The 18,415-nt window shown below is 37.5% G+C and overlaps 1 protein-coding gene across 1 annotated transcript in view; it reads left to right on the top strand.

The window, feature by feature from the left end:
• Positions 1–419: 419 nt before the first annotated feature.
• AHI1 (Abelson helper integration site 1) overlaps positions 420–18,415 on the top strand; it is a 195,937-nt gene continuing 177,941 nt past the window's right edge. Inside the window, exons 1-4 of the mRNA XM_019648087.1 lie at positions 420–601; positions 5,389–5,474; positions 7,023–7,147; positions 16,412–16,935. Coding sequence (XP_019503632.1) covers positions 5,447–5,474; positions 7,023–7,147; positions 16,412–16,935 — 677 coding nt within the window. The 5' untranslated portion in view covers positions 420–601; positions 5,389–5,446. The remainder of the gene's footprint in view (positions 602–5,388; positions 5,475–7,022; positions 7,148–16,411; positions 16,936–18,415) is intronic.

Genomic DNA, 18,415 nt, shown 5'->3' with positions numbered 1-18,415 from the left:
TCGCTTTGCCCCCTACCGTTTTTCCCTGCGCTGGCTACAGGGCAAAGGCGCAAAGACTCTTTTGGGGCCGGGCTGAGGCTCTAGGGGCACCTGCGCACTCCCGGGGTCCCTTCCCGCTCAGGGGCGGTGGAGTCCTCTCCCTGTCAGGGCCGCACAGGCGGCCTCGCGCTTTCCGCTCGGACTAGCAGAGCCCCGAGCACGGCCCCCAGCGCGCGCCCCCGGCAGCAGTCCGAGGCTTCGCGGCCGGGCGGGCGCGCGCGCACGCTGTCTCCGCTGGCGCCGCCCTGCAGTGCCTACGGGCGGGGGCGGAGGCGGCGCGGGGCGGGGACCGCGGAGGGGCGTCGAGGCAAGGCGGCGGGCCAGACTGGGCCGCCTCGGTTGTCAAGGGAACGGTGGCGTGGGTAGGTGCTGACGTCAGTGGGCGGCGCGCTGACCGCACTGCGGGATCGAGCGCGCTCCCAGAGCCGGGGTTACCGGCGGCGGGGTGTCTGTGTTCGCCTTATACCCCAGCCAGCTCCTCCTGGCGCGGGAAGCCCCTTTGCTTTGTCCCGGCGTCGGCTCCGGCGAGACGGACTGCCGGCCGCACCGCGCTCTCCTTCCTGTGAGTACGCACCCGGCGCGCTGGTGGCGGGAGCCCGGGCCCAGACGCTCGGCCGGCCCCGGTCTTCCGGGGAACGGCGGTCTGGGGGGCTGCTCGGGTCCGAGGGCGCGGAGGTGGCACTGCGCCACTGCAAGCTTAAGCGGCCAAGCGCCGCCGAGCGGATGGATGTGGTTTTGGGGAAATACATCTGCGTACTTTTCCGCTCCCTTGCCTGGGCTCCTTGGCTTGGGAGTGATCAGCGTGGTGTCCTGAACGGGTGAATGTAATCTTTGCTTTTCCTACTACCGATTCTGGTTTAAACGTTTTTAAGTCTGATGCGTAGTAAGTTTGTTTCTTTCCTTTTAGGATACTAACCTGGGGATGAATATTGAACCTGTGAATACCTTCTTAATTATATCTGAGAAAAATGCGTTACATTTATAAGAAAAGAGTCGAATTACATTAACAGGGCCTTTTCAATATGTATAAAAGTAGAGAAAATATATAGACTATTTAGGAATCCCTATCAAATGGTGGTGCTACGTTTCAGTATTACTGTAAAACATCCACTGACGGGAGTATATGGCTTTTCTTTTTTTTCTGAGAAAAGGATGCTAGCAGTTGTTTCACCTGTTGCATTAATAATTGTTATTGGTTGGGCTTTCAGGAATTATTATTAGGAATTGCGTATTATTAGGACTCTGGGGAATTTTAAAAATATATATTCGAAATAAATTCAAATACCAAGAGTTTTTTTAAAACCACCTTTAGAATCTTGTTTATTTATGGAGACTATAGTTGATTATTAATTGAATTATGTGTACAGGGTTTTAGTTTGCTTTTTCCCATGCTGTCAATTTATCCAAACCTCCCAGCTTTTTCTCCCCTTGATCCTTAGTCATATATTGGCTAATACGTGGTTAGAGAAAAAGTATAATAAAATGAGATGAAACGTAATGCAGTTAATTTTCCTGATTAGTATCCTAAGAGCACCTGTAAAAGGGGTTGTGAGAGAGAAGATTTAAAATAATGGTATATGTGAGATTCAGGAATATAGTTTTAAGTCTGACTTTAATTTTTGCCTTTGATGTTACTAGTTGGATTGGATAATGGTCACTAGTTCTGTAATGTATTTGCTGTAGTATACATTAACATTTAGAGATTATTTTTGTAATACGTTTGCTATGTTGTTAAATAATGTTACTTAATTAAATTATTCAATTGTGCGTTAAAATACTACTAATTAATAGTAAATGTAAATACATAATTTACTTAATGTGTTTTATTTCTTGCATAATTATTTTTGATACTATAATAATGGACATGAAGTAATTTTATTGATTTTACAATGTGCCAGCCACTGTGCTGATCACTTTGCTTTTCAGTATTTCCTTTAATCCTTACAATAAAGGAGGTGCCATTTAAATTTCCCAGTCCAAAAAAAAAACAAGACAAAAAACAAAGCAGAACTAAACCAACAAGCTTTAGTGAAATTAAGTAGTTTGCCCAAGGCACATTCAATTCAGTACATGGCCAGAGTTTAAGCCTGAGACTTTTTGACCCTGGAACCATTCTTACCAATACCTCCCCTCTCTTTTTAAAATGGGAATACATAGATGAAAGGAGCATAGGCCTAACCCTCCAAAAAGCTAGCAGTTTGGTGCCTTTCACAGAACATTTTACCAAGGTGAAAATTCAGGGCTGAGCTAGAGGGAGATATGAAGATTAGGGCACTGTGGGAGCATAGAGAAGCATTTAACTGCCCCTCAAGTTTAGAATACCTGCCCCTGAAGGTTAGAGTGCTCCCCATAGAAGATAAGATACCAGTTGCATTTAGTGTCAAAGGGTAGTTAGATATTGTTTAAAGGGACAAGGTAGGAAGGGCATTTCTCAGGAGAGAGAGATGTGTAATGGTACAAAAGCAGGAAAGAAGTTGATGCATTTGGGGACTGCAGGTGGTTTTACATGGCTACAGCACAGAATGTGTGCGGAGTGTGGCTGGAGAAGGGGAGGTACAGAGACGCAAGGGGTCATTTCAGAAGTAGTCGCAGGCCCTAACGGTAAGGATTTCATATGTTTTCCATTGGGTGATTGGGAACTGGTGAAGAGTTTCAAACAACAAAATGATACCATCATATTTATATTTTAGAAAATCATCACTCTGGTTGCAGTGTAGAGGATGACTTATTTTGTAATAGGTTAGGGTGGTGGAGGCATGGAAACAATCTTAAAAAACACAAAACTAAAATCCTTCCATAGTCTTTTTGTCTCTCAAAGCTCCTGTCTCATGTTATTGCCTTTGGGGTTAGGGGAAGACAGTGGGAAGCAGAATTGCAGAAACAATTATTTACATGTTTTATCTACAGACTTCACCTTCCATTCATTCTTCCACCTGTGGCTGCCAGGTCTCTGCCCCTTCATAAGCTGCTTCGTACATGTGACTTCCTGATTGCAGATCCAGTGAACGCTCTTCAAAACTTGCAGCAACTCTCAGTACCACACAGTGTAGATCACTTCTTTCTTAAAACTCTTTCCCTTGGTGATTTCTCTTTCCCAGTTTATCACCTGTCACTCTGTCTTTTTATTTTATTTTGTGGGTGCCTGTAGTTCTGTCTTTGGTAATTTTTTTTCTTGCAACCATCACAAATATAAATGATGCTCAAAACTTCAGCCTAGATCTCCTTGCTGCATTACTATACTAGTATACCTTGGAGGTATTGTGGGTTTGGTTCTAGACCACAATAAACTAGGTATCACAACAAAGTAGATTGTATCTTTTTGCTCTTAGAGGGTCTTGCCTTCAATTTGTCAAAAAACGGAACATCTGTGAAGCACAATAAAGTGAAGTCTAATGAAACGAGGTATGTCTGTGTTCTGTTGTCTACCAAACATAATCTGACATATAGATACACACACACACATATACAGTAATAATAGCCATCATTTTTGAAAGGCTTGGCATTCTCTAGGCATTATGCTAAGTGTTTTACTATCATATTCTTATTTAGTCTTCACATAAACCCTATGAGAGACTTACTGTTATTAGAAAGATTAGGAAATTGGGTCCACAGAGATTAACCTACTGACAGATGAAAGTGGCATTTGAATCCAGGGATCTAACAGTGGAGCCAGTGCTTGTAGTTGCGTAGTGCTCCTTAGATACTCAGCTCAACATGCCCATTGAGCTCACTGAGTGTCCTATAAGAAGTGTCTTTTACAGATGTAGCTAATATTTATTGATGTTTGTCCTAAGGCACAGTTCTGAATCATTCAACCCTTCCAACAGCTCTTTGAATGAGCACTGTTGGACCGATTTTACAGATGAGGAAATAGATTAGTACCTAAGGTCACACAAGTAATCATGGGAGACTAATTCCAGGACTTGAGTTTTAAACTACTCCACTATGCTTGTTCTATACTATACTATACTCCACTCCACTCCAATTAATGATGCTACTCGTCCAGTTATTCTAGTTCTAGAGACATGGGAATCATCCTTGATCTTTGTCCTGCCTCTTCAGTGGTTTTTATTTAGTTTTTCTAAAATGTCATAAATGTCATACATTTTCTGCTCAAGAGAAAACAGATTAAGCTGAATGTAAGTAAGCCTTTTCTTGATGACTCAAAGTCATAGTTCATCTGTTTTCCTGTATATTCATTTACCATGGAATACTATAAATATTAAATATTTCTTTGCTTTATATTCTTTCTACTTACTGATGGTGTTATTTTACTTGCCTTTGCAGCCTCTCTCTTTTCTAATTTGGGATAACTGGAAGATAGATGACCAGGCTTATTAAATCTGTATTTACTAACATGTAAATATGAGTATAGGCTTTTATCACTAAAATATAGGAGTTTTTGCTATGTGGATTTAGTGATGTCTTTTATCTGAATACTGGATTGTTACATAAGTTCACTTACATAGTTATGTGTATTTGTATAATCATTTTTTTTTTCTTTCTAGCATTTTTTCTCAGACTTTTCTGTCCAAAGTGCCCTGATACCAGAAGAAAAGGAATATGGATCTCCAGGAATCTGGAGTCTTAACTAATCATTGCTGAGCCAACTCAAATTATGTTTCTCTTTTCTTTTTAATGTCTTCAGTTTTATTCTTAAAAATATATGCATAGTGTGTTCTAATGTGGGACTTGTTTGTTTTGGACACACCGCCATCTTGAAGTAAAATGGGAAATTCAGGAATATATATACTGAGTTTACCCATGGTTTTGATACATAATAATACACACCCAAGGTATTCATTTGAGAAAGAGGATGAATGCTTCTGCTAACCTTCTCTATTGTAGCAGCATTTTCAGTGGTGGGCACAGAGAGTTTTAGTATATGTGCTGCCGAGGCAAGCACGGGCACAGAGTTGTAAATTCATTGTCTGTGACTATGCTCTCCACAGGCAAACTTCACCAATATAAGAGTGTATCCTCTTGAGAAAGTCAATCCTGAGATGGAATTTGGTTTCTTAAAAGTGTATTGAAATGTTTATTTTTCACTTAAAACACTTTATAAAAAGTATATTAACACACCAAGTTAGATGTTTACTGCCTTTCATAATTAAAAAATATTTTGTGTTTCAAAAATGTAAATATTTTATTCAAATATGACCCAGTTTGCCTCACTTTATTTTGGACTCTAAGCTGATTTAAATGTATTCAAGTTATTTGCATAAGACAGAGATAAGAAAAATTGGTATAAACTTGATGAGGTAGTGGAATCAGACATAATTTTGCCTGAAGAATATAATTTTTACTTGAAACTTTCATATTCCAAAAAAATCCTCTTTGTTTTAATAGGTTCCTGATTGAATTAATGCTTTACATTACAACGCAGTGCTCCCTGTAAAGCTGAGATATGCCCACTGGTGAGACTTTCATGAAATGTATGTATACAATCCATACTATATATTTACTTTAAATTTTGGATTATTTTTAAGGGCTACTTTAGTAGATTAATGAATAAGGTAGATGTCATCAACCAAATATTAGCATTTAAAGATATTTAAGAGTTCAGTATTTGATTTTCTATTTGATACTGGTGATTAAGGTTAATGTGTATTCAATGGATGGCAGTTTGGGACTCAGCTGGACAAAATGAATAATAATTACAATATATGGTTAGTTTTCATTCTTTATTTTCAAAATGGATGTTTTACGCTAAGCAGTCACAGGCAAACTTCTTTTTTAAAGGCAAGCTAGTAAATATTTTAAGCTTGGTCTGTGCTATAACTACTGAACTCTGCCATTGAAGCACAAAAGCAGTAGCCATAACAATTCTTAGCAGAGTGGGCATAGCTTTGTTTCAGTAAGCTTTATTTACATGAACAGGTGACTGGCCTGCAGGCCTTGTTTGCCAACACCAGCTCTGGGGTATTCATTCATTCATTCATTCATTCATTCATTCAGCATTATTTATTGAATACCTGTTTGACTATTTACTCTGTGCCAGACTCCATGATAGTGACTGGAGATATAGTTATAAATTACATAGTATAGCGGGAGAGATGGATTATATATTTATTTATGTTGTTATACAAATAATTATACAATTTCAAGTTGGGTTAAGTGTTGTGAAGGAAAAAAAGAGTCTCCTATGAGAAACAGAAATTTAGATGAGATTGTCAGGAAACGGTCCACCTTAGAGGCAGCATTTAAATAGGCAGCTTAATACAAGTCAGGAGAGGAGTAGGAGGAAACTTCCACCAGCGAGCTTAGAGGAGTTGGGAAGCTTCCAACAGGGAGAAGCAGCTTCACATGGGAAGGAGCTTGTTCTGACAGAGGATCTAGAAGGGCAGTGGGGCTCGAATCTAGGCGTCTCAGGGGACATTGGTCTTGATTTGAAACTTTAGAGGTAGGCAGGCCAGGAAGCAAGAATCCTGCAGGGCATGTGAAGGATTTGTTTTATTTTGTCCCGAGTGAAATGGGAAACTCACAGGGTCCTAAGTAAAAGTATAATATGATCTAGGTTTTAAAGAAAAACAAACTTTGAACTTTTAATATTTGTTGAATGCTGATTATTGACTAGGCAAGTGTTACCCATTTTTCATGCAAAATGATCTTTTGACATAGGATTATTCTGATTTTATGGATAAGGAAGATGAATTTTAAAGATGTTTAACTTGTTTAAGGCCACATTAACAGTGCAGATGCTACTAACAGTGGTAAATGCCACTGTGCATCACAAGTAAAAAAGTTAACTTAGCAAAGGAAACTTTCAGAGGGTGTATCCCAAAAGGTAAGAGAGATACAGGTGAGTGTGGTGTCACCAAAGCCAAAACAAAGTTTTTTAAGAAGGAAGGACTGGTCAGTTGTTCTAATGTAGCTGCAGAACTCATGCAGGTATTTATAAGACTGTTCTTTAACAGAATAATAATGAATATGTGTTATAATACAGTTATTTAGAAAATGACATGCGTCTTTATCATTTGTAGTTGAGAGTGAAGCCAAAGTGAAAACCAAAGTTTGTTTTGAGGAACTGCTTAAGGCCCACGGTGATCTAATATGCGAAAGAAAAAAACTGAAGAAAAAAATCGGCAAATCTAGAGGAAAAATTTCAGTGAGTAATTGATTGTTCAGTAATAGTGACTTAAATATAAAATGTTGACTTTTCATATTAAAAGACTAAGGAACTTTGGAAATTAAAAACAGTAAATTTATGTCACGGTCAGTAACACTTGGGAAGTTTACTCAATATTCTAACATCACTCTTGAATATTGAGTTCAGTCTTGAGTGCTGTCCTACAAGAATAACAATAAACAAACTGGTGAGAGTGACTGGGGGATAAATGGGGAAACACTAAACTAGCCATGTTACACATTATTGAAGAAAATTCCAATTTTTAACCCAGAGCAACAATTTAGGAAATAATATCTTCAGATATTTAGTGACTTATCTTTATTTAGATTTACTCATGTAATTCTACCCAGCAGAACCAGGAGAAATCAATGGAAACTTAAGGCAATGATTGTCCTTTTGTATGTGAGGTAAGCTGCAAAGGATATAATTTTTGGCAGCACATTTGAAAGGATTAAAAATACAGAACTCAAAGCAGTACTAAACAAATTAGCAGTTTATTACAACCTGCTTCTTAGGGTACCATAAAGAGTCTGTAATAGTATCCACAATTAATGCACTATTCAATCTTTAAACCTATCTCACTATTTCAGTTGCACCTTTTATTCCTCTGATCATCTCCTCTTGTGTACACATACAAACACACACACACACACACACACACACAAATAAATAAATTTATGTATGTTCTGGTAATTGGTACATAGTATTTGTTTGGCAGGAGTTTTATGATGAGTTATATGCATCCTACATTTTACTTGTAATAAATGTTCCCCTATTTTGTATTTTGTCATGTGGTCTGTTCATTTTAATGTTCTGTCTGGCAGCCATCAGTGTATGTAGTATATATTCTCAAGTGAGGCAAAAATAAGTGCCACATTGTCTAGAAACCAGCCACACACATGAGGGGTTCATAGTACCAGTGTACTACTTCATGCCAATTTAGAATTACTGACAGAATGGGGAAGATTAGGTCTCCCATAGTGGATGCTGTTCTAAAATAAAATGTGTTTCTTCAGGTGGTACCATTATACAGTGTGGTAGGAAATAGTGGCATATGGAGGATAGAACATTGGTATATGCCTTCCCCTTGGGTAAGGTGGTGTACATGGGTCAAAAGCATCTGGCCTTGGGTCACAGTGTGGCCTCTCCCATGCACCTCTGGGCCCAGCACAAGCAGCTACCAACCTTGGACAGCTTTATAGCTCCTACCATGGGCACAGGTAGTGGCTGACCTCGGCCTGCACCACAGCCCCTCCCCAAGAGGCCCCAGAACCAACACTTCGGTGACTGGCTTCAGACCACAACAGAACACCATCCAGTCAGTTCCACAAATAGCACACCCAAAGGGTCAGCCCCCGGTGTGATCGTGGCCAGTCCTCAGCCATCAGCCTCAGGGTCATCCCTATCCACTGGTGTGCTAACAGCAATCAAGTCTCAACTATTGGGTTGTCAGAAAAGTCATGACATATTTTGTCTTATGTTTTTCAAAGGTCATTTATTTATATAAAGAACAAAGATTAATCAGTGATATATTGCCCGTTTTGTTCGATAACCTTGTGCCATCTTTCAGTGAGCTTCATAATTCCTTGTTCATAGAAGAACGTGTCTTTATTTGCGAAAAACTGAACAAGGTGCTGATTTACAGCCTCATCTGAATTGAACGTTATACCACGCAACGATTTTTTAAGAGAGCGAGACAAATGGAAGTTTGACAGCGCAAGGTCAGGTGAGTTTGGTGGGTGTGGCAACACATCCCATCCAAGCTCCAATAATTTTTGACGGGTGATCAAGCTTGTGTGTGGTCTTGTGTTCTCGCAATGGAACACAACTCCTTTACAATTAAGCTCTGGATGTTTCTGGATGATGGATTCGTTCAAACTGTCCAATTGCCGACGGTACACATTTGAATTGATTGGTTCCTTGGTAAGAGCTCGAAAAACACGACACCTTTAAAATCCCACCACACTGAGAGCATAACCTTCCTCTGATGAATGTCTGCTTTCGATGTCGTTTGAGGTGAATCATCACATCGGGACCAAGACCATTTGTGCACCACATTGTTGTAAACAATCCACTTCTCATCACGTTATCAGTCGCTTCAAAAAAGGATCGTTTTCCTCATGTTTAATGAGCACATTGCAGATGTTCATACACGCTGTCAAATGAACTTCTTTGAGTTCATGCAGAACCCAAATATCGAACTTGCTTATGTATCCCAGCTTTTTCAGGTGGTCATGAACACTTGAATGATGGATGGTCAATGCTTTTGAAATCTCTCGTGTTGTGTAACATGGGTTTGACTCGATTAATGCTTTTGTTTTGTCGTCATCAACCTCGGTGGACCTCCCTGACCGTGGAGCATGGTTGAGATCAAAATCACCGGCACGGAATTTCGTGAACCATCGTTGGCACTGACGTTTTTGTAGAGTATTGTCACTGTAAACTTTAAGCAATTTTTCACAAGTTTGACGTGCGTTTTTCCCTTTATGGAAGTAAAACAGTTAAATATGGCAAAAATGCACAGTTTGGTCTTCCATCTTCAACTTGTTGTAAAATCTCCAAATCTCAACCAAATCACTCAGTTTTTTTTTTAGAATAAATCTAGAACTGTCAGCTGTCAAATGACATAGCAATGACATAGATGCGAATGACTCTAGTACTTCCAAAAATGAACTACTGCCATCTGTCGCAAACATGTGCCCTGACTTTTCCAACAACCCAATACAACAGAAGGGCTCACACACCCCACACAAGGGACACTCTTGGAGCACCGGGCTCAGGTGACTGGGAATACTGTGCAGCTGGGCCCCACAGGACACCTACAATGTAAGGCCACCCTACCAAGACTGGGAAAAGTAGCAGATCTACCTGATACATAGAAACAAACAGAGGAAGCCAAAATGAAACAACAAAGAAACATGTCTCAAATGAAAGAACAGGAAAACACCCCAGAAAAAGAACTAAATGAAATAGAGGCAAGCAATCTACCAGATACAAAGTTCAAAAACATTAGTTATAAGGATGCTCAATGTACTTAGGGGAAGAATAGACGAATTTAGTGAAAACTTCAACAAAGACATAGTAAACATAAAAGTGGGTACATAGAAGCCATTAAAAAAAAGCCGGTCAGAAGTGAAGAAAACAATAACTGAAATGAAGAATATACTAGAAGGAATCAACAGTAGATGAAACAGAGGCTCGAAGCAGCAATTTGGAAGACAAGGTAGCATAAAACACCCAATCAGAGTAGCAAACAGAATAAAAAAGATTTTAAGAAATGAGGATACTTTAAGGGACCTCTGGAACAACACCAAGCCTAATGACATTTGCATCATAGGGCTACCAGGAAGAGAAGAGATAGCAAAAGATTGAAAACCTATTGAAGAAATGATGACTGAAAACTTCCCTAACCTGGCAAAGGAAATAGATACACAGGTCAAGAAAATGCAGTCCGAACAAGATGAACCCAAAGAGGCCCATAGCAAGACACATTGTAATTAAAATGCCAAAGGTTAAAGACAGAGAAAGAATCTTAAAAGCTGCAAGAGCAAAGGAGTTAGCTACCTACAAGGGAGCTCCCTTAACACTAGTTGATTTCTCAACAGAAACTTGGCATGCCAGAAGGGATTGGCAGGAAATATTTAAAGTGATGAAAACCTAGTACCTAAAACCAAGACTATTCAACCCAGCAAGGCTATCATTTATTGAGTTGTCAGAAAAGTCATGACATATTTTTTTCTATGTTTTTCATTGCAAATATGTGTCATGACTTTTCCGACAACCCAATAGAATTGAAAGAGACATAAAGAGCTTCCCAGAAAAGAAAAAGCTAAAGTTCATCACCACCAAACCAGTGTTACAAGGAATGTTAGAGGGACTTCTTTAAGATGGGGGGAAAAAAAGATCAGAAATACGAATTATAAAATGAGAACTACATTATCTATCAACAATTACTCTAAATTTAAATGGATTGAATTCTCCAATCAAATGACAGAGTAGTTACCAGTGGAAGCCAAAAGTTTTTTTTCCCAAACTGCCAAGAATTATTCAGGCCATAAATGAGATGGGAATACTTTTTAATTTAAGGTTGGGGGTGTTGTAGGGATGGGACAAGGAGTGAGATTTGCCTAGATCTTTGCTGTATCTTCAGGACATTCTTTATTTTATTGTTGATGCTTAAACTACAAAGTTCTGTGTATTCAAGTTTGATTATGGTGAATCTACTTGAAAAAATAATCCAACTTTATGAACATTAAATGGAAGGTTTGCCTTTTTTATCTAGTTTCCAGTGGAGCAGTTTATGAAATATGCTCTATAAGATGTACATCTTTTCATTGTAACATAATTTGTAAATAATTGAAGTGCTACATTTTGATGTATTTTATTCTTGCCATTTTTAAAGAGAAAACTAGGAATTGATCATTTTGTGTATGATGTTTCCATCCTTCTCCTTCCTCCCTCTCCCTATTTAATTTTTGTTCATCATGAGGTTTTTGGATTTGCTAATGACCTGCTGTAGATCATGCCATATGTCATAGGAATAAAGCTGATGATTGTACCAGCCTTGAATTATTCATGATTGATTAAAGTTGATGCGTATTTAAAAAAAAAAAAGACATAGGGTGGCCAAATGGATAAGAAAACAAGACCCATACATATATTACAAGAGACCCACTTCAGATCAGAAGACACACAGACTAAAAGAGATGGAAAAAGATATTTCATGCTAATGGCAAGGGAAAATAAAAAAAGCTAGGGTATCAATACTTGTGTCAGACAAAATGTAATTTAAAGCAAATATAAGAGGCAGAGAAGGACCCATCAATTCCATTTCTGTGTATTTATCTAAAGAAACCCAAAACACTAATTTGGAAAGACATGCATCCTTATGTTCACTGCAGCATTATTTACAATAGCCAAGATATGGAAGCAACCTAAGTGCCGATCAATAGACAATTGGATAAATAGGTGGTACATATATACAACAGAATATTACTCGGCCACAAAAACAAATGAAATCTTAACCATTTGAGACAACATAGGTGGGCCTGGAGGGTATTAAGTCAGACAGAAAAATATCGTATGATTTCAATTATATGTGGAATCTTAAGAGAAAAGGAAATGAACACACAAAAGACAAACAAACTCATAGACAAAGAGAACAACCTGATGGTTACCAGATTGGGGAAGGAGCCAGGGGGTGGGGGGAGCAGGTGAAGGGGTTAAGAAGTACAAATTGGTAGTTACAAAACAGTCCCAGGCATGCTAAGTACAACATAGGGAATACAGTCAATAATATAACTATGTATGGTGCCAGGTGGGTACTAGACTTAGGGGAGGATCACTTTTGTAATTTATATAAATGTCTAACCACTAAGGTGTACACCTGAAACTCATATAAAATAATATTGAATGTCAACTGTAATTGAAAAAAAAATATGTTGAGGCATGTAAGACACTTGTCTTTATAAAAGTAAGCTTTGAAAATAAGAATGTTTGAAAAGAACCGGAACTCTTATATATTTGGGAATGCAAAATGGCATAGCCACTTTGGGAAGCAATTTAACAGTTAATTAAGAAGTTAAACAGCAGCTTACCGTATAGCGCAGCATTTCCACTTGTGGGTATTTACTCAAGATAAATGAAACCATGTCACAGTGCAAAACTGAAATTAACTCAAATGTCCATTAATTGCTGTATGGAGAAATAAAATGTAGTATATATCCACACAATGGAGTGCTGCTCAGAAATAAAAAGGAATAAACTATATGCAGCAACATGGATGAATCTCAAAGCTTTATGCTGAGTAAAGAAAACCAGACACCAAAGGCTATATATACTGGATGATTCCATTTATATGAAATTATAGACAACACAAAACTATAATGATAGAAAGCCAATCAGTATTTGAGTGAGACCAAGGCACAGAAGGTGGGTAGGGATTGACTTTGTAAAAGAGCATGTGGGGTGATGGAAATGTTTAACGTGATTATAGTGGTGGTCACATGTCTGTATATATTTGCCCAAATCCATTTAATTATATATTTACAATTGGTGAATTTTATTGGATGGAAGTTATATCTCAATATAGCTGATTTTAAAAACAGACAAACCGAACCAAAATCCTAAATGATGCACAGAAGGTAAAGATAAAAGGATGGGCAAAGGTATAATAGAACATGAACAAATATATTTGGGGATACTTCAAAATTCACTCATAATCTAATCCATAAAATAAACTATATATTTTTATGGTAGTACAACAAAACTAGCAATTTGTAACAAGTTTAAAATTTATAAACTACTTGGAAATTTTTTAACTATCCCATTAAACTGTTAGCAAGAAAAAAAATCAAAACTACAAAAAAAAGTCTTTTACAAAGCAGTGAAAATAGCAGTACAGTGCTACAGAACATGTGGGACGCTACCAAAGTTACTTTGGGAATTACATTTATTGCAGTGGTTTTAAAAAGTTAATTGAATAAAGCAAAAGTAGATGAATAACAAATATAAAGTCATTATAAAATTGAAATGTTATTAAAAGGTTGACAGATTAGTGGAAGAGAATACGTAAACTGAGCCTCATCTGATTAGCTTTCCAAGTGTTTCATTTTTTTTAATCTTTTCTTCTAGAACATAACTTATTTTTCTGTTTCTAATTTTTGTTTATATTTTTCCAATTATTTCCTTTAGGAGTTTCCTCACAATTTATATAATACTGCCAGTACATTTCTGGTACTCACTGAGAAAGTAGAGAGAAAAGTTTACATATGCCTCTTTTTAATATAATAGAAATTCAAGGTTATTAGGTATGACTTTATTCATAGAAAGAAGACAAAAATAAGTTTTTGAAAAAATTAGCAATGATTTTCCTCAAGCGAGGCAACTAGGGTTGAGCTTTGGGCCTTCTTTTTCTCTGTATATTCTGTTTTTTGTATTTTAAATTTTTTATTTTGTTATTGTTTTAAATGAAGCATACATTGCTTCTGCAAACAGAACGTGTGAAAATAAAGTTATTTTTTTAAAGGGAGAGTATTCGATTTGATTAAGGAAGATTTTTTTGGAGGATGGAGCTTTATACAGTAAGTTCCCAACTTACGAACATTTGAGTTGCGAACTTTCACGGATATGAACGGACATCGCATTACAAACATTTGTAGATGTGAACAAATCGCAGAAGTAGCTCACATGTCTGCCGGACATTGTCCCAGTTGTGCTGCTGTGTGCATACTGTACAGTGCGATAGTGTAGAGTAGTACAGTGTTCAATCAGAGCCCAGGATGTCTGGAAGCAAGAGGAAAAGCAGTGGTGATGTGGACTGCTAGGAAGTGTCAAAGGTGTATAAGACTCACTTGGTTGGACTTACAAACGAATCCGACTTACAAACGTTCTCCTGGAATGAAACTCGTTCTTAAGTCGAGGACTTACTGTAATTTATCCTTGAAGAATAGATCAAGTTTGGAAATATATTTTAGGTAAGCAAGAGAGTCTTGGAGATGGTAAAATATTAGATACATATTGGGATACAAGTTCTTTTAGCATTTTCTTTTCACATACATTAGATATTTTCTAACTACAATACTTTTAAACATGGGGATTTTTCAAAAATTGAACTTCAATTTTTATTGGTAAACTTACCAATTTCTGGGCGAATTCTTCATTTTGATATTGGCTTCCATCTTGTAGCACTTTGGTTTTGTCCATTCTGTTTTTCCACACATATCTGAAACTTTTGTCACTCAAAATTTTAATTCTAACATATGCAGTTATCTTTTTCTTTTTCTTCCATCCAATATGCTTTGGAATTTATTAATGTGAATTACACATATTAAATTCTTAATTTTGTTTATGCTATTTCCCTTCATAGTTAATATTTCTGTTTTATTGGATTTGGTGGCTTTAACTTCATTGTGCTACTTTCCTTCAGTATTTGTTAGTTTTCAGTTGTCTAGTCATCTTTCTGTTTGAGAATCCCTCTCTCCTACCTATCGGCTGTGTTCCACATAGTCTGCTTCTGCTGTTGGTGAGGATTGTACCTACCTGAAGCATGGTGTTGTATCTGTCTATACTCAGCTGTTTTGTGCTCTGAGTGAAAGTCACCATCTAACACAGATGGAGGTGGTGGACAGAGCTGTCCCTACCAGCTCATCAATTGGTCATCCTCAGGCTTATCCCCTCCTTCTCTTTGTATTTCTTAACCCTGAGCTTACGGCTTCTCCAGGAGCACACTTCTCTCTGGAGAAGTCTTTTCCTATGGGCTATGGTTTTCTCTGGTAGTTTTTGGGTTTTTTAAAAAATTTTTTTATTGTTAGTTTCAGGTGTACAGAACAATGCAATAGTTACCCTTTTCACCCTCACAAAGTAACAACCCCCCTCTCCCCATCTGTTGCCCTCCCCACCCCGATATCATGCTTATCTATTACAATTTCATTGACTCCATTCCCACTCTCTACTCCATGTCCTGTGACTATATGTACATATAATTATAGTTGACATGCAATATTATTCAACATCAGCTTCAGAAATACAGTGCGGTGGTCAGTTCTGGTAGTTTCTTAATGGATCTAATCCTGTTTACTTTTTATCATTGTGGAATTTCTCAAAATATTTTATTGCTAGTAACATTCCTTTTTAAGTTCTAGCCTTTTTTTCTATTAAAATATCTCATTTTAAATTTTAATTGGTGAAAGAGGTACAGGCGTATGCTTAGTCTATCATTTGATTTAACTTGATAATATTTAATACTTAGCAGTATTTTCAGAGATACATTTGGAATAATTGCAGGGTGATCCTAGAGCTATAGACGGTTGGTTTTAGAATGTAATTATGAAGCAGAATAAATGACCTTGTGTGTTTTCTATTGGGGAACCTGAAGTGCTTTAGCTCAGTGACTCTTTTACCATTTCTCAAATGTCTCTTAATTAGAGTATAGATCATTCTGCCAAAGAGGAAAATAGCATTAGAGATTTGAGCAATTAATTAACTTATTATAAGTCATTAAGTACTTTTTCACATGTAACTTAACTCATTTTATCTGAAGTTACTCTCAGAGATTACTAATCTAATGCTGGGAGATAAACTAGGAGAGTGTTTATCAGATGCTCTAGAATGTCAACTGTGTTCAAGTAAAAAATGAAGTCATCTTTCCAGCATTACACATTGTTGAACACTAATCATTGTGCTTTGATTTTACATAACCAAACTGTGCTTAGCTGAAACTTTGTTATTGTCTTCTTTCCCTAGCGTGACCCTGTTAAAAGCAATCTTCAGAAAATAGAGGAAATTAAAAGTGAAGTAATTGCTGCTAACACTAATAACCCAGAGAAGAGCATGCCACTCGCTAAAAACAAACCAAGCAATCCACAGTCAACAGCTGAAAATCAAGATGGTGATACTAGTGTAGAGGAAGACAACCAAGAAAAAGAAAATAGGAAGGTTAAAAAAGCAGTGTGCCAAGAAATGGAACTGGAAATACCTGAGAAGAAGGTGGAGAAGTCACAGCCAGGTGTTACTCATCAGAAAAATGAGAAGGTAAATGAAGAAAAAGAAAATAATAATTTAGATGAGGAAGAAGTATTGAAGCAAGTATACCACTCCCAGGTAGCTGAAGAAATGGCAAAGGAGATTAAGAAGAAAATACGAAAGAAACTCAAAGAGCAGCTGTCTTACCTTCCCTCAGATACTTCTTTGCATGATGACAAATTGAACATTGAAAAAAGAAAAAAGGAAAAAAAGAAAGTTCCAATCCTGTCTAACATTGAAACAAGGTACTTTACATTGATAAATATAAGATGTTCTCTTAGAAAATATTCTGTTGTTTTCACCTTTTGAGTGATATCTGTAGCTTCACAAAGAAAATTCTTAAGACTTTCATTTAGACACGTTGCCAGTACAACAATAACAGCTGACCTTTGCGGAGCACCTTAGTATGTGCTAAATGCTTTACAAAAATAAACTTTTTATTCTTTATAACAACCCTGTGACGAATGGTAATGTTATTTTTTGTAGATGAAGAAACGAAAGGGTTTATATCCGAACCAGTAAGAAACTGAGTCAAAGCCTTGGCTGTCTTTCTCCAGTCTGCCCTTAACTATTCGCTTAACATCGGCTTTTTAAATAATAGAAGCCTAATTACTCCCCTCCTTTTTGAGTTATAAATGCCTGTTTGGATATGTGAATATAGCATTTTTCCCTTATTATACCAATAACGTTTGCTTATTGTAGAACATATAAACACAAAGATAAAAGCAATCTAATCATCCAAAGATAATCACTTAGCAATTTGGTATTCTAGTGTTTTCTGTTTATGAGATACACATATATCATACCTCATATTAGTATATTTATTAATCTGTTGCTGCATAAAAAATATTACTCCAGAATTTAGCAGCTTAAAAGAACAAACCTTTATTGTCTCATCATTGTTGTGGATCAGGAATCTGGGTGTGGCTTAGCCAGGTGCCTCTGACTCAGGGTCTCTCACAGGCCACAGTTAGGGTGTCAGATGTGGCTGCAGTCATCTCAAGACTTAGCTGGGAGAGGACCTGCCAAGTGACATTGCTGTTGGAAGGCTTGGGAGGTCCACTCTAAGCTTGCTTAATGTGGTTCTTAGCAGGCCTCAGGTCTTGACTGGCTTCTGGCCAGGGACATCGGTTCCTAACCATATGGACCTCTGCATGTGGGCCATTCACAACAGTGGCTAGTTGCTTCCCCAGAGTGAGGACTGTGGGGGGGAGATGTCATAGTCTTTTTGGAACCTAATCTTATTAGTGGCATCCATTACTTTTGTCACAGTCTGTCTATAAGAAGTGGGTTACTAGATCCAGCCCTCAATCCAGGGAAGGGGATTACATAAAGCTATGAATATTAGGAAGCAGGGATTATTGGGGGCCATCTTAGGGGCTGTTTGCCACGGTATATTATAAATTCTCTGCTCATAGCTATCATATCTGATATGAACTGGTAAGCTCATTAATTTCAAATAAAACCATGGCTTATATGACAGTGACATGCACATCTCTTTAAATAATGATATTTGCTGATGTGGTAGAATAGCACGGCTTCAAGAATGACTAATTTGAAATATTTCTCTGATCTTTTTATTTCTCAACCTTTTTTTGAAATATAACTATATATTGGAGGTCAATTTTTGATTATTTAGATGCAGATTTTTTACTTGATAAATTAAAAAAAAAGTAAACAAGCATTAATAGATTGGTTTCTCATTACAACTCATTATGCTCCTGG

This window comes from Hipposideros armiger, unplaced genomic scaffold, assembly GCF_001890085.2.
Source record: "Hipposideros armiger isolate ML-2016 unplaced genomic scaffold, ASM189008v1 scaffold_120, whole genome shotgun sequence".
In the NCBI taxonomy this organism is placed as follows: Eukaryota; Metazoa; Chordata; class Mammalia; order Chiroptera; family Hipposideridae; genus Hipposideros; species Hipposideros armiger.
This window is presented reverse-complemented; position numbering and strand designations above follow the sequence as displayed.